The 15,364-nt window shown below is 41.2% G+C and overlaps 1 protein-coding gene across 2 annotated transcripts; it reads right to left on the bottom strand.

The window, feature by feature from the left end:
* Positions 1-8,010: 8,010 nt before the first annotated feature.
* On the bottom strand, positions 8,011-15,239 carry LOC139394609 (uncharacterized). Of its 2 annotated transcripts, XM_071142708.1 has the most exons (9): positions 15,133-15,221; positions 14,920-14,976; positions 14,547-14,669; positions 14,096-14,161; positions 13,880-13,975; positions 12,194-12,299; positions 12,064-12,083; positions 11,862-11,942; positions 8,011-9,907 (listed from the first exon to the last, which is right to left on the bottom strand). In XM_071142708.1, exons 1-9 carry the CDS (start codon positions 15,187-15,189, stop codon positions 9,665-9,667), a joined length of 849 nt encoding a protein of 282 aa, XP_070998809.1. In that variant the 5' UTR covers positions 15,190-15,221; the 3' UTR covers positions 8,011-9,664. The 2 variants fall into 2 exon arrangements, with proteins under 2 accessions (XP_070998809.1, XP_070998807.1); XM_071142706.1 differs by lacking the exon at positions 12,194-12,299 and having other exon boundaries at positions 12,064-12,084; positions 15,133-15,239.
* Between the last annotated feature and the right edge of the window lie 125 nt (positions 15,240-15,364).

The raw sequence follows: 15,364 nt of genomic DNA, 5'->3' as shown, positions 1-15,364 counted from the left end.
AAATACCCCAGATACCTGCAAGTATAGATATTTTAGCTCTGTTACGGTATGTTACAAATGTATTAAGATGTAAGATGCCATTATTGGAAACACACTACACTGCTATTTACACAATATAGATATACTTCAATATGTTTTACATTTTGTTATTGTATTTTAGACAAACAGTTTGTTTTTAATATGACCCCTTTTCAGATGTTAAATGTTTACACAGGTGTTTTTAATGATTTATACACTGTTATAATGATGAATCCATAACATAAACAATTAACCAAATAACTAATTAACAAAAGGTCAGACCTGGTAGGTCAAACCAGTACGTACCAGAAGCAGGACATTGAAAGTGATACACAGTCCTCTCGTGTACGTTCTGCCATTCCCCATAGTGCGTTAAACACGTCCTCGATCCCAAAACAGTTGCTTCAAACTATAACTGGACGGATAATGGACTGAACACAAGACCCTGGGGGTGATTTACTGTGTTTAAAGGGGATCCTTCAACTTGTTTCTGTTGGAGGGTGGAAAATGACCAAGTTTGGAAGGTTGTTTCTTTAACTACTACGTTAGTTGGCAGAAAGCCCTTGGTTACCAACTACGGCAGAAGAAATTGATCAAAATAAGGAGTTTTCTTTTCTTCTTGGCAGTGGAAAACACTTGGGTTTTATTTGGCCTAAGAGACGCACAGCACTTGTCTGGGTGGGATTGGAGAGAACAGCATCTGTAGGTTACTCTTCCTAGTGAATTCCATGAAAACAGAGTAGATACACTGCACTACAGTACTAGTCAAAGGTTTGGACACACCTACTCATTCAATGTTTATTTTTACTATTATTCTACATTGTACATTCATAAAAAAAACTATGAAATAGCACATGGGAATCATGTAGTCAACAAAGAAGTGTTAAACAAATCAAAATATATTTTAGATTTTAGATTCTTCAAAGTAGCCACACTTTGCCTTGAAGACAGCTTTGCACACTCTTGGCATTCTCTCAACCAGCGTCCCTGGAATGCTTTTCCAACAGTCTTGAAGGAGTTCCCACATATGCTGAGCACTTGTTGGCTGGTTTTCCTTCACTCTGCGGTCCTACTCATCCCAAACCATCTCAATTGGGTTGAGGTCGGGTGATTGTGGAGGCCAGGTCATCTAACACAGCCTGTGTTGGGTCATTTTCCTGTTGAAAAACAAATGATAGTTCCACTAAGCGCAAACCAGATGGGATGGCGTATCGCTGTATAATGCTGTGGTAGCCATGCTGGTTAAGTGTGCCTTGAATTCGAAATAAATCACCAACAGTGTCACCAGCAAAGCATCCCCACACCATCACACCTCCTTCTCCATGATTCATGGTGGGAACCACACATGCGGAGATCGGCTGTTCACCTCCTCCTCCATGCTTCACGGTGGGAACCACACATGCAGAGATTGGCTGTTCACCTCCTCCTCCATGCTTCACGGTGGGAACCACACATGCAGAGATTGGCCGTTCACCTCCTCCTCCATGCTTCACGGTGGGAACCACACATGCAGAGATCGGCCGTTCACCTCCTCTGCATCTCACTAAGACACGGCGGTTGGAACCAAAAATCTCAAGTTTAAAATATATTTTGATTTGTTTAACACTTTTTTGGTTACTACAGGATTCCATATGTGTTATTTCATAGTTGGGATGACTTCACTATTATTCTACAATGTAGAAAATAGTTTAAAAAATAAAGAAAAACCATTGAATGAGTAGGTGTGTCCACACTTTTGACTGGTACTCTATTTTAATCAAAATAAATGTGGTGTAGGTTAAGATATCTGAACATTTAAAGTTGATATAACTCAGAATACTTCAGGACAATAACTTGAAATGATAAGCTGCAAACATTTGTTTTCAGTGGATACACAAGTCCAGTACCTCACTCTGTAAAGAATCTGGATCCTTCTCTCTGCTCTGCACAGAATAACAATGAGCTGACGAGTTCAGATAGGAATGCCATTTGTAATCAGACGTCCAAGTCAAGGCACTGCCATTAAACAGAAGAACATAAATACCTTTCAATTTAATTATTTTCTAAAATATTTCAGTCGTAGTAGCCAAATTCAGTAGCATTGAAGTGAAGTTTTAGATGTTTCCGGATCAACGCCACAACTGCAGACAGACACCTGTTAGAGAGTATGTGAAAGGGTGGGATAAGATTACTCAAGGCCACTGCAGCACTTTGGGGGCGTTTACACAGGCAGCCCAATTCTTTTGACCAATCAGATCAGATCTGCAAAAGATCTAACCGTGTTGTGTAATGGTGAGAGGTTAGCATGTCTTGGGGCTATGATATTTGTGCGCCTTTAACTTTCTGACTCATAGCCAAGAAATCTGTAATGCATTTTGACATTTTTGCAGAGGTCATAGTCACACAATTTTACATCTATCTAAGATGCTTGTTGCAGTATTTCTCAATGAAAAAATGTGCATGAAAACTATCCATCACTCTGTAAATGACAACAAACACTTAATTGAGGAATCCCATCCACTCCTACTAGGAGTACTACTGTTGACAAATCACCAATGAAGGGGCGTAGACTTCGGCTACCGAACTTCGACTTGCCTCAAGAAAACATTTTGTGTGCTTGTACAGCCGGAAAAAACCTTCCCGAACACCAAAAAGAAGAAAAAATGTCACAAAATGTTGTCATTATATATGCGCAAACTGTTTCCACTGGGAAACATGTGACACTCCCTAACCCCAAACCCTACCTTCATTTTAAACCAATGAGGAAATTCAACATTAGTTCTCTGGTCAGTCACGTCCCATTAGTTTTTCCCAACCTCTTGGTACGGAGGAGGTGGCGGGTCATACACGTTGGCGTAGGGAGGAGCTTGTGTTGAAGGCAGCATGGGAGGAGCTTGTGTTGAAGGAAGCATGGGAGGAGCTTGTGTTGAAGGCAGCATGGGAGGAGCTTGTGTTGAAGGCAGCATGGGAGGAGCTTGTGTTGAAGGCAGCATGGGAGGAGCTTGTGTTGAAGGCAGCATGGGAGCAACTTCCTTGGAAGACAGCATGGGAGGAGTTCGAAGAATAGTTCCCATTTCCATGTTGGTTGCAAAGCTAAGTTAATAAACAGATCACTGGCCATTTTGAATCCCACCGTACCTTCTCCGCTGTGCAATCCGGTTTCCGAGCTGGTCACGGGTGCACCTCCGCCACGCACAAGGTACTAACCGATATCCTAACCGTTATCGATAAAAGATTGTACTGTGCAGCCGTCTTCATCGACCTGGCCAAGGCGTTTGACTCTGTCAATCATCGTATTCTTATCGGCAGACTCAACAGCCTTGGTGTCTCAAATGACTGCATTGCCTGGTTCACCAACTACTCCTCAGACAGAGTGTGTCAAATCGGAGGGCCTGTTGTCCGGTCCTCTGGCAGTCTCTATGGGGGTACCACAGGGTTCAATTCTCGGGCCTACTCTCTTCTCTGTATATATCAACGATGTCGCTCTTGCTGCGGGTGATTCCCTGATCCACCTCCACGCAGACGACACCATTCTGTATTCATCTGGCCCTTCTTTGAACACTGTGTTAACAAACCTTCAAACGAGCTTCAATGCCATAAAGCACTCCTTCCGTGGCCTCCAACTGCTCTTAAATGCTAGTAAAACTAAATGCATGCTTTCAATCGTTCACTGCCCCCACCCGCCCGCCTGACTAGCATCACTACTCTGGACGGTTCTGACTTAGAATATGTGGACAACTACAAATACCTGGTGTCTGGCTAGACTGAAAACGTTCCTTCCAGACTCATATTAAACGTCCCAAGTCAAAAATGACATCTAGAATCAGCTTTCTAATCCGCAACAAAGCCTCCTTCACTCACGCCGCCAAACATACCATAGTAAAACTGACTATCCTACCGATCCTCGACTTCAGCGATGTCATTTACAAAATAGCCTCCAACACTCTACTCAGCAAACTGGATGCAGTCTATCACAGTGCCATCCGTTTTGCCACCAAAGCCCCATATACCACCTACCACTGCGACCTGTATGCTCTAATCGGCTGGCCCTCGCTACATATTTGTCGCCAGACCCACTGGCTCCAGGTCATCTATAAGTCTATGCTAGGTAAAGCTCTGCCTTATCTCAGCTCACTGGTCACAATAACAACACCCACCCGCAGCATGTGCTCCAGCAGGTATATCTCACTGGTCATCCCCAAAGTCAACACCTCCTTTGGCCCGCCTTTCCTACCAGTTCTCTGCTGCCAATGACTGGAACGAATTGCAAAAATCACTGAAGCTGGAGACTTATATTTCCCTCACTAACTTTAAACATCAGCTATCTGAGCAGCTAACTGACCACTGCAGCTGTACATAGTCCATCTGTAAATAGTCCACCCAATCTACCTACCTCATCCCCATATTTGTTTTTATTTACTTTTCTGCTCTTTTGCACACCAGTATTTCTACCTACACATCATCATCTGCACATCTATCACTCCAGTGTTAATTTGCTAAATTATAATGACTTGCTACTATGGCCTATGTATTGCCTTACCTCCTCAAACCATTTGCACACACTGTATATAGACTTTATTCTTTTTTTTTAATTGTGTTATTGACTGTACGCTTGTTAAAATTCCACGTGTAACTCTGTTGTTGTTTGTGTCGCACTGCTTTGCTTTATCTTAGCCAGGTTGCAGTTATAAATGAGAACTTGTTCTCAACTGGCCTACCTGGTTAAATAAAGGTGAAATATATATATATTTTTTTTTTTTTAAGTAAAAACCTTTAAAGTACTACTTAAGTTGTTTTTTGTACTTCACATTTACTATTTATATTTTGGACAACTTTTACTTCATTACATTCCTAAAGAAAATGCTGTACTTTTTACTCCAAACATTTTCCTTTACACCCAAAAGTTCTCATTACATTTTGAAGAGGGACAGGAAATGGTCCAATTCAAGAGAACGTCCCTGGTTATCTCTACTGCCTCTGATCTGGTGGACTCACTAAACAGAGAACGTCCCTGGTTATCTCTAATGCCTCTGATCTGGTGGACTCACTAAACAGAGAACATCCCTGGTTATCTCTAATGCCTCTGATCTGGTGGACTCATTAAACAGAGAACGTCCCTGGTTATCTCTAATGCCTCTGATCTGGTGGACTCACTAAACAGAGAACGCTCCTGGTTATCTCTACTGCCTCTGATCTGGAGGACTCACTAAACAGAGAACATCCCTGGTCATCCCTACTGCCTCTGATCTGGTGGACTCACTAAGCAGAGAACGCTCCTGGTTATCTCTACTGCCTCTGATTGGTGGACTCACTAAACACAAATGCTTTGTTTGTAAATGATGTCAGAGTGTTGGAGTGTGTCCCTCACAGAGATTGCAGGCTGTAGGGTGAAGTTACCCCGAGACTCCGATCCTGGGTCTGTTTAGCATTTTCCTCACCAATGGTTAAGGTTAGGATTGGGGGAGGGGGACCTGATCCTAGATCTGTACCTAGGGGAAACTTCACCCTGAGCGAGATGTCAGTCAACATTCCAACCACTTCCTTCTTCATTGGAAAACATGCAAATGCTAAGTTACACAAAGAGTACACCTGCATCCCAAATGACACCCTATTCCCTATATAGTACACTACTTTTGACCAGGGCCCATTGGGCACTATGTAGGGTATAGGGTACAATTTAGGATGAAGTCCTGCATTTTATTATGACCATAGTAATAACTTCCGCCAGGTTGCAGTTCGGTAATAAAGTCCTACATTTAAACAGAGTAAAAACAAAGGGGCTTTTTCAATAGTTGGACGTGTGCCCCACCTGCACTCTTGTGGTTACAATTCTCACAAATGCTTGCATTGCTTTCCATTCCTCTGAAACAAAGTACTGTGGTTTTGTCTTTTTTCCAGCACTGATCTGCACGTACTGCGTATACAGTGCCTTGCGAAAGTATTCGGCCCCCTTGAACTTTGCGACCTTTTGCCACATTTCAGGCTTCAAACATAAAGATATAAAACTGTATTTTTTTGTGAAGAATCAACAACTAGTGGGACACAATCATGAAGTGGAACGACATTTATTGGATATTTCAAACTTTTTTAACAAATCAAAAACTGAAAAATTGGGCGTGCAAAATTATTTAGCCCCCTTAAGTTAATACTTTGTAGCGCCACCTTTTGCTGCGATTACAGCTGTAAGTCGCTTGGGGTATGTCTCTATCAGTTTTGCATATCGAGAGACTGACATTTTTTCCCATTCCTCCTTGCAAAACAGCTCGAGCTCAGTGAGGTTGGATGGAGAACATTTGTGAACAGCAGTTTTCAGTTCTTTCCACAGATTCTCGATTGGATTCAGGTCTGGACTTTGACTTGGCCATTCTAACACCTGGATATGTTTATTTTTGAACCATTCCATTGTAGATTTTGCTTTATGTTTTGGATCATTGTCTTGTTGGAAGACAAATCTCCGTCCCAGTCTCAGGTCTTTTGCAGACTCCATCAGGTTTTCTTCCAGAAGGGTCCTCTATTTGGCTCCATCCATCTTCCCATCAATTTTAACCATCTTCCCTGTCCCTGCTGAAGAAAAGCAGGCCCAAACCATGATGCTGCCACCACCATGTTTGACAGTGGGGATGGTGTGTTCAGGGTGATGAGCTGTGTTGCTTTTACGCCAAACATAATGTTTTGCATTGTTGCCAAAAAGTTCAATTTTGGTTTCATCTGACCAGAGCACCTTCTTCCACATGTTTGGTGTGTCTCCCAGGTGGCTTGTGGCAAACTTTAAACGACACTTTTTATGGATATCTTTAAGAAATGGCTTTCTTCTTGCCACTCTTCCATAAAGGCCAGATTTGTGCAATATACGACTGATTGTTGTCCTATGGACAGAGTCTCCCACCTCAGCTGTAGATCTCTGCAGTTCATCCAGAGTGATCATGGGCCTCTTGGCTGCATCTCTGATCAGTATTCTCCTTGTATGAGCTGAAAGTTTAGAGGGACGGCCAGGTCTTGGTAGATTTGCAGTGGTCTGATACTCCTTCCATTTCAATATTATCGCTTGCACAGTGCTCCTTGGGATGTTTAAAGCTTGGGAAATCTTTTTGTATCCAAATACGGCTTTAAACTTCTTCACAACAGTATCTCGGACCTGCGTGGTGTGTTCCTTGTTCTTCATGATGCTCTCTGCGCTTTTAACGGACCTCTGAGACTATCACAGTCCAGGTGCATTTATACAGAGACTTGATTACACACAGGTGGATTGTATTTATCATCATTAGTCATTTAGGTCAACATTGGATCATTCAGAGATCCTCACTGAACTTCTGGAGAGAGTTTGCTGCACTGAAAGTAAAGGGGCTGAATAATTTTGCACGCCCAATTTTTTCAGTTTTTGATTTGTTAAAAAAGTTTGAAATATCCAATAAATGTCGTTCCACTTCATGATTGTGTCCCACTTGTTGTTGATTCTTCACAAAAAAAATACAGTTTTATATCTTTATGTTTGAAGCCTGAAATGTGGCAAAAGGTCGCAAAGTTCAAGGGGGCCGAATACTTTCGCAAGGCACTGTACCTGTATGTGTTTTTTATTTTTTATTTGACCTTTATTTTACCTTTATTTAACCTTTATTTAACCTTTTATTTAACCTTTTATTTAACCTTTTATTTAACCTTTTATTTAACCTTTTATTTAACCAGGCAAGTCAGTTAAAAACACATTCTTATTTTCAATGACGGCCTGGGAACAGTAGGTTAACTGCCTGTTCAGTTTGTACCTTATCAGCTTGGGGGTTTGAACTTGCAACCTTCCGTTTACTAGTCCAACACTCTAACCACTAGGCTACCCTGCCGCCCCATATTGCGAGGCACAACACTGTTGAACAGGATGATGGGAAATAACAAAGCAGCCCTGACAACCTCCACAAGAAACATGAAAACATTAACCCTTCATACACATCACTGAAAGACAACAAATGATTAACTGAATTAAACAGTAGAGTTTACAACTTTAGAAAATGAGACAAAGTATTTAGAAAATATGTTTATTTGATGTTAGAGGAGTTACCAGACAGGAAAACGGGTGATTCACGTGGGTGATTGTTTGACAATGAAATGGGCCCCTTCCCTCGGGCACGTTACTTCCAGAACCCACAAACAAATTGTCTCACATTAACAGAAGTGCTCAGCCGTTACTAAGGCATATTGGGGTGCAACACATTGGCAGTCCAATGAAGGCAAACACCCAAACTGACCCCAACCCTAAACTTAACCCTCGTCTTAATTAAACCTGACCTAATTTAGTGCCTAATGAACATGACCCAGGAATGTTCCTAGTTCATTACGTGTTTCAATAGTTCAGTAATGGTACCGAGGAAGACCTATGAAGCCCAGGTGGATTCCATACTTACAATACAGAGAAATATGGCTTCCAGAATGGTTATTCAGCTGTCCCCATAGGAGAACCCTTTTTGGTTCCAGGTAGAACCCTTTTCTGGTTCCCTTTTGTGGAAAGAGTTCTACACGGAACTCAAAAGGGTTCTTCTACCTGGAACAAAATAGGTTCTACCTGGAACCAAAAATAGTTCTTCAAAAGGTTCTCGTATGGGAGACGAAGTGACCTTTTTAGGTTCAACATAGCACCTTTTGTACAGAGGAATCAACCCAATGTAAAGGGAACCAGGCCCATATTCATAAAGCCTTTGAGAAGTAGAAGTACTGATCTAGGATCAAGGTCCCCCCCCATTGTCCATGTAACACCAACAACACATGTTATCTTATTTATAAGAAGGAGAAAAAAACAGATCCGAGATCAACCTTCCGTCTCTGAGAAGATTTATAAATATCAGCCCTGATTTCTTAATGAGTCGTCCCTCCTTTAACATTTGATTGATTTATTATTTATTTTTGGGGGTAAAACAACATGCCAGTCACTTCCTTCTTCAGTGGAAAACATGCAAATGCTCATCTAGGTCACGCAAAGACTACGACTATGTCCAAAATGGCACCCTATCCCCTATGTAGTGTACTACTTTTGTCCAGGGCCCATAGGGCACTATGTAGGGAATAGGGTACAATTTAGGATGCATTTCTACATCTTAGTTTGACCACAGTAATCACTTCTGTGAAGGTGCAGTTTGGTTGTATTGTTCTACATTTAAACAGAGTAAAACCAAAGGGACTTTTTGAATAGTTGGAAGACCCTTGTTTGTCCCATCTACACTCTTGTGGTTTATTTTCTCACGACAAGCATTGCTTTCCATTCCTCTGAAACAAAGTACTGTGGTTTGGTCTTTTTTCCAGCACTGATCTGCACGTACTGCGTATACCTGCATGTGAGGCACAACACTGTTGAACAGGATGATGGGACATAACAAAGCAGTCCTGACAACCTCCACAAGAAACATGAAAACAAGAAACATGAAAACATGAAAACATTAACCCTTCATACACATCACTGAAAGAGCATCTGTGTGAACTGAGCATCTGTGTGCTCAGCCTTTACTAAGACATATTGGGGTGCAACACATTGGCAGTCCAATGAAGGCAAACGCTAAAACTGACCCCAACCTCAACCCTAACCTTAACCCCAACCCTAACTTTAACCCTAGCCTTAAACCCAACCCTGGTCCAGTTGTAACCAATGAGGAAATTCAACATGGGTTCGCAGGTCAGTCACGTCCCTCTAGTGTTTCCCATCGTACTGGTACGGAGGAGGTGGCTGGTAATAAGAGCTGGCATGAAGAGGAGCTTGTGTTGAAGACAGCATGGGATGAGCTTGTGTGGCAGGCAGCATGGGAGGAGCTTGAGGAGTAGTTGCCATTTCCATGTTGGGTGCGTTTCTATAGCTAAGATCCATGGTCACCTCAGCCGAGGAGGCTTTTTGGATTCTACGGGTCATTACCAATGCCAGAAGCATTACAATGGCCTGCAAGTAAGAGACAATTGAAATGGGTTTTATTTTCAACCTATAAGATATGGCTTGTATATTGTAAACAGATGTGTTGTTTAATACTGATTTTATTAAAAATCAAGCATATCTTCCCTTCCTCTCAATGAAGGCTGTTCTCTTTTTTTCCCCTGCCCAATGTAATTAAGAAGGATAGTCATGGCCGTCAATAAAGTGTTTGGCTTGTGAGACCGCTTGGAAAGGCATCTTAATCAGCGAAGCTTCCTTAAAATATCAAGGTTGATAGGAGCAGAACAGTGACATTCCCTTTGTATCTATGTGTTGTAGGCAGACCTACATTACATTCCCTTTGTATCTATGTGTTGTAGGCAGACCTACATTACATTCCCTTTGTATCTATGTGTTGTAGGCAGACCTACATTATATTCCCTTTGTATCTATGTGTTGTAGGCAGACCTACATTACATTCCCTTTGTATCTATGTGTTGTAGGCAGACCTACATTATATTCCCTTTGTATCTATGTGTTGTAGGCAGACCTACATTATATTCCCTTTGTATCTATGTGTTGTAGGCAGACCTACATTACATTCCCTTTGTATCTATGTGTTGTAGGCAGACCTACATTATATTCCCTTTGTATCTATGTGTTGTAGGCAGACCTACATTATATTCCCTTTGTATCTATGTGTTGTAGGCAGACCTACATTATATTCCCTTTGTATCTATGTGTTGTAGGCAGACCTACATTATATTCCCTTTGTATCTATGTGTTGTAGGCAGACCTACATTATATTACCTTTGTATCTATGTGTTGTAGGCAGACCTACATTATATTCCCTTTGTATCTATGTGTTGTAGGCAGACCTACATTATATTCCCTTTGATCTATGTGTTGTAGGCAGACCTACATTACATTCCCTTTGTATCTATGTGTTGTAGGCAGACCTACATTATATTCCCTTTGTATCCATGTGTTGTAGACAGACCTACATTATTTTAGCACTGCAGCTCCTGTTTTGGATGTGTGTAAAACCCCCTCCATAATGTAGGTGACGTGTGTAAAACCCTCTCCATAATGTAGGCGACGTGTGTAAAACCCCCTCCATAATGTAGGTGACGTGTGTAAAACCCCCTCCAGGATGTAGGCGACGTGTGTAAAAACCCCCTCCAGGATGTAGGCGACGTGTGTAAAACCCCCTCCAGGATGTGGACTACATGTGTCAATGCCCATCATGAAACGACAGTTGAACATCTTGGTGAATACCTGTGAACCTCGTATTTAGAAGTTATTTTTCTTGTAACAATTGTTTATTTTCATATTTATTTTTAAATTTATTTTGTATCCAAAAACCCTTACCCTAGGCCTAGGTAACAAAGGTTCAACAGCATTACGTCATGTCTTATTTTATGATATCATTAGGCTACATTTTACATGTATTTGTTGTTGTTGAAGAAACAAACAGATTGCTTGTTTTTTGTAGAATTTGATTTAAACCTAACTTATTAGAATGATTCAACATCCTGGTTTTATGGTGAGAACGTACATGCATACAATGCAACTTCTGGAGAAGTGTGAATGCGATCTGTAACATGGTGGCAGGGACTGGGAGGCTAGTCAGGATTAAGGGAAAGATGAACGGAGCTAAGTTTTGTATTTTTTTTAAGTAGACAAGTCAGTTAAGAACAAATTCTTATTTTCAATGACGGCCTACCCCAGCCAAACCCTAATCCGGACGACGCTGGGTCAAATGTGCGCCGCTATATGGGGAAACCAATCACGTCTGGTTGTGATACAGCCTGGAATCGAACCAGGGTCTGTAGTGACACCTCTAGCACTCATGCAGTGCATAGGACTGCTGTGCCACTCGGGAGCCGCCCCCCACAAAAAAAAAAGAAGCACAGAGAGATCCTTGATAAAAACCTTGTCCAGAGCTCTCAGGACCTCAGACTGGTTGTGCTATTCTACTCACCGTAACGACCACGTAGAAAATACAGGTGTTCCTCACAATATTCATGTCCATGTAAATCTTCACAATTAGATCCATACAAGGCTGAAATAATACCAACAAAGGAATTACACAAGGAATAATAACACCAACAGCTCTATGTTATGTTTAGCTATTAAATTAGACTAACTAGACTACTGTACGTATAAGGAAAACCAACACTCACTTGTTTGTAAACAAAGCCATGCTGTATGCAGGGAGAAAATACACAAATTTCAGTGTTCAGTCCATACAAGTATACAGTGAATGTACAGACAGCCCCAGTGTAATTTCTGTACATGTAAGACCCAGTCTAAACTCAGCAAAAACACAGGACCCTTGTCGGAGAGGATTGCATGTACACGAGGAGGGGACAGGAGAACCCCAATCTTTATACCCATGGAACAATCCACAGCATTCACCCTGTTCAGAGTTTTAAGAAGAGTGAAACAAGAAACAAGACGAACGGCAAGGCAATTCAAATTTAATTCAATATTTAACAGAATTATTTGAAAAGTACTTTCGGGACAACCTATCAGTTTTTCTGATTGTTTGTTGTTGTTGTTGTTGTTGTTGATTAAAGTGAAACATTTAATGACATGGGTGTGGAAGGTTTCTTAAGATCTAGTTTAGACCAGTTTAACTGATCATAAAAAAACACATCCTGTTAGATAATAACTTACAGTGGTTTGCAGTTCCGTCAGTCATGGTACCACATCCTGTTAGATAATAACTTACAGTGGTTTGCAGTTGCATCAGTCATGGTACCACATCCTGTTAGATAATAACTTACAGTGGTTTGCAGTTGCATCAGTCATGGTACCACATCCTGTTAGATAATAACTTACAGTGGTTTGCAGTTGCATCAGTCATGGTACCACATCCTGTTAGATAATAACTTACAGTGGTTTGCAGTTGCATCAGTCATGGTACCACATCCTGTTAGATAATAACTTACAGTGGTTTGCAGTTGCATCAGTCATGGTACCACATCCTGTTAGATAATAACTTACAGTGGTTTGCAGTTGCATCAGTCATGGTACCACATCCTGTTAGATAATAACTTACAGTGGTTTGCAGTTCCGTCAGTCATGGTACCACATCCTGTTAGATAATAACTTACAGTGGTTTGCAGTTGCATCAGTCATGGTACCACATCCTGTTAGATAATAACTTACAGTGGTTTGCAGTTGCATCAGTCATGGTACCACATCCTGTTAGATAATAACTTACAGTGGTTTGCAGTTCCGTCAGTCATGGTACCACATCCTGTTAGATAATAACTTACAGTGGTTTGCAGTTCCGTCAGTCATGGTACCACATCCTGTTAGATAATAACTTACAGTGGTTTGCAGTTCCGTCAGTCATGGTACCACATCCTGTTAGATAATAACTTACAGTGGTTTGCAGTTCCGTCAGTCATGGTACCACATCCTGTTAGATAATAACTTACAGTGGTTTGCAGTTCCGTCAGTCATGGTACCACATCCTGTTAGATAATAACTTACAGTGGTTTGCAGTTCCGTCAGTCATGGTACCACATCCTGTTAGATAATAACTTACAGTGGTTTGCAGTTCCGTCAGTCATGGTACCACATCCTGTTAGATAATAACTTACAGTGGTTTGCAGTTCCGTCAGTCATGGTACCACATCCTGTTAGATAATAACTTACAGTGGTTTGCAGTTCCGTCAGTCATGGTACCACATCCTGTTAGATAATAACTTACAGTGGTTTGCAGTTCCGTCAGTCATGGTACCACATCCTGTTAGATAATAACTTACAGTGGTTTGCAGTTCCGTCAGTCATGGTACCACATCCTGTTAGATAATAACTTACAGTGGTTTGCAGTTCCGTCAGTCATGGTACCACATCCTGTTAGATAATAACTTACAGTGGTTTGCAGTTCCGTCAGTCATGGTACCACATCCTGTTAGATAATAACTTACAGTGGTTTGCAGTTCCGTCAGTCATGGTACCACATCCTGTTAGATAATAACTTACAGTGGTTTGCAGTTGCATCAGTCCTGGTACCACATCTCTTCCATTTGTGTGCAACGGGATGTACCCTTCACACCAGGCTTTCATCATATTTGGAAGCTGGGGGGGGGGGGGGGGGGGGGGGGGGGGTTGGACACAGAATTAATTAAATACCAACGTTGTTTTTAAACATTTGTTTAATTACATTTTTATGGACTTGAACCTGTAATTCTGTCCTACCTGTGGTGGAAGGTAGTAGGTCAGAAACCCCAGTCCAAAGCATCGCAGACAAGATCCAACTGAATACTGCATCACCCCATGAGTAAAGAAAATAATAAACATTATATATTTTGGGGCAGTACACTGTACCCTATGATGTACTTGACTTGGTCTTAGTTGAACGGGTCAAATAATAAGTATTTCATTTGTTGATTATACCAATGAGATTTTGGCTTTAATACAGGGGATATCTGGGATTGAGCCATCGGTTTTTGGACTTTTAAATCAACACTATGTAGCTATTTATTATTGAAGAATATAACTTATAAAGCCTCAGGAGCTCAGTTCAACCATCTTCCAGGTTTGAGAGTGGTTACATTTTTCAAGCCCCATCCCTCAGCGGTTTACAAAATAGCATCAGGATGATGGCAATGTTTGAATCCCAGATTGCCCCTTTAAGAACTGAGCGTACCGTGATCAGGAAGTTCTTGTTCTTCTTACGAGCTCCATGCAGACCCGTGATGCCAAGGAGAAAGGAGACCACACCTGCTGTGAAGATAGTCCATCTGACAGGAGACAGGCGTTCATCTAGGTCCTTCAACATTAACACACACCCATCAGACTGGAGACAGACATTCATCTAGGTCCTTCAACATTAACACACACCCATCAGACTGGAGACAGACATTCATCTAGGTCCTTCAACATTAACACACACCCATCAGACTGGAGACAGACGTTCATCTAGGTCCTTCAACATTAACACACAGTGAAATCAACACTTGTAGTTTGTTCCAATGCAGTTACTACAAGTGGAAAATAACAGGTTAGAAAATGTTACTTACATTTTCTCTGCTCCTGTAATACTTCCAAGGGGTGACAATGAAACTCATGCCACCAATCTGAAGAAAAATACATTTAGGGAGAAAAACGATAATAAAATTAATATATTCATAATAATTGGACACCATTTTTTAGATGTATTAAAAATAGTTTCCGTTATTGATAGATTCAAAATAAATCCAACACAATAACATAATATTTAAGTGTTGCGTTACCACTTGTAGGATTGTGAAGAAAATCAGCCAGCCTCTAATAGAGCAGGAACAACACATGTTGCAGCTCTGGTCTCACCTCTGACTCGGTCTCTGAGAGAATGTGCATTGAAAGAAGAACTCTGGGTTTTATGTAATTTCCTGTAACCGACAAGTGTCTTGACAGTGATTTTACAGAGTTCCTCTTAGACATCAGGTTGGTGTTCATTGGTACACATATATAATGCACATATTT

The sequence above is a fragment of the Oncorhynchus clarkii genome, unplaced genomic scaffold (genome assembly GCF_045791955.1).
Source record: "Oncorhynchus clarkii lewisi isolate Uvic-CL-2024 unplaced genomic scaffold, UVic_Ocla_1.0 unplaced_contig_12070_pilon_pilon, whole genome shotgun sequence".
NCBI classification, from domain to species: domain Eukaryota; kingdom Metazoa; phylum Chordata; class Actinopteri; order Salmoniformes; family Salmonidae; genus Oncorhynchus; species Oncorhynchus clarkii.
The sequence above is the reverse complement of the archived record's forward strand: the minus strand, read 5'-3'. Positions and strand labels throughout refer to the sequence as shown.

Excerpts from the sequence above, each read along its gene's own strand:
- LOC139394609 (XM_071142708.1), bottom strand. The coding sequence starts at position 15,189 with ATGTGTTGTTCCTGCTCTATTAGAGGCTGGCTGATTTTCTTCACAATC. Across the intron at positions 14,162-14,546 it reads ACAAGAACTTCCTGATCACG|TATTCAGTTGGATCTTGTCT; the intron begins GTACGCTCAGTT and ends GGGGTGATGCAG. Across the intron at positions 11,943-12,063 it reads ATGGCTTTGTTTACAAACAA|CCTTGTATGGATCTAATTGT; the intron begins GTGAGTGTTGGT and ends GTATTATTTCAG.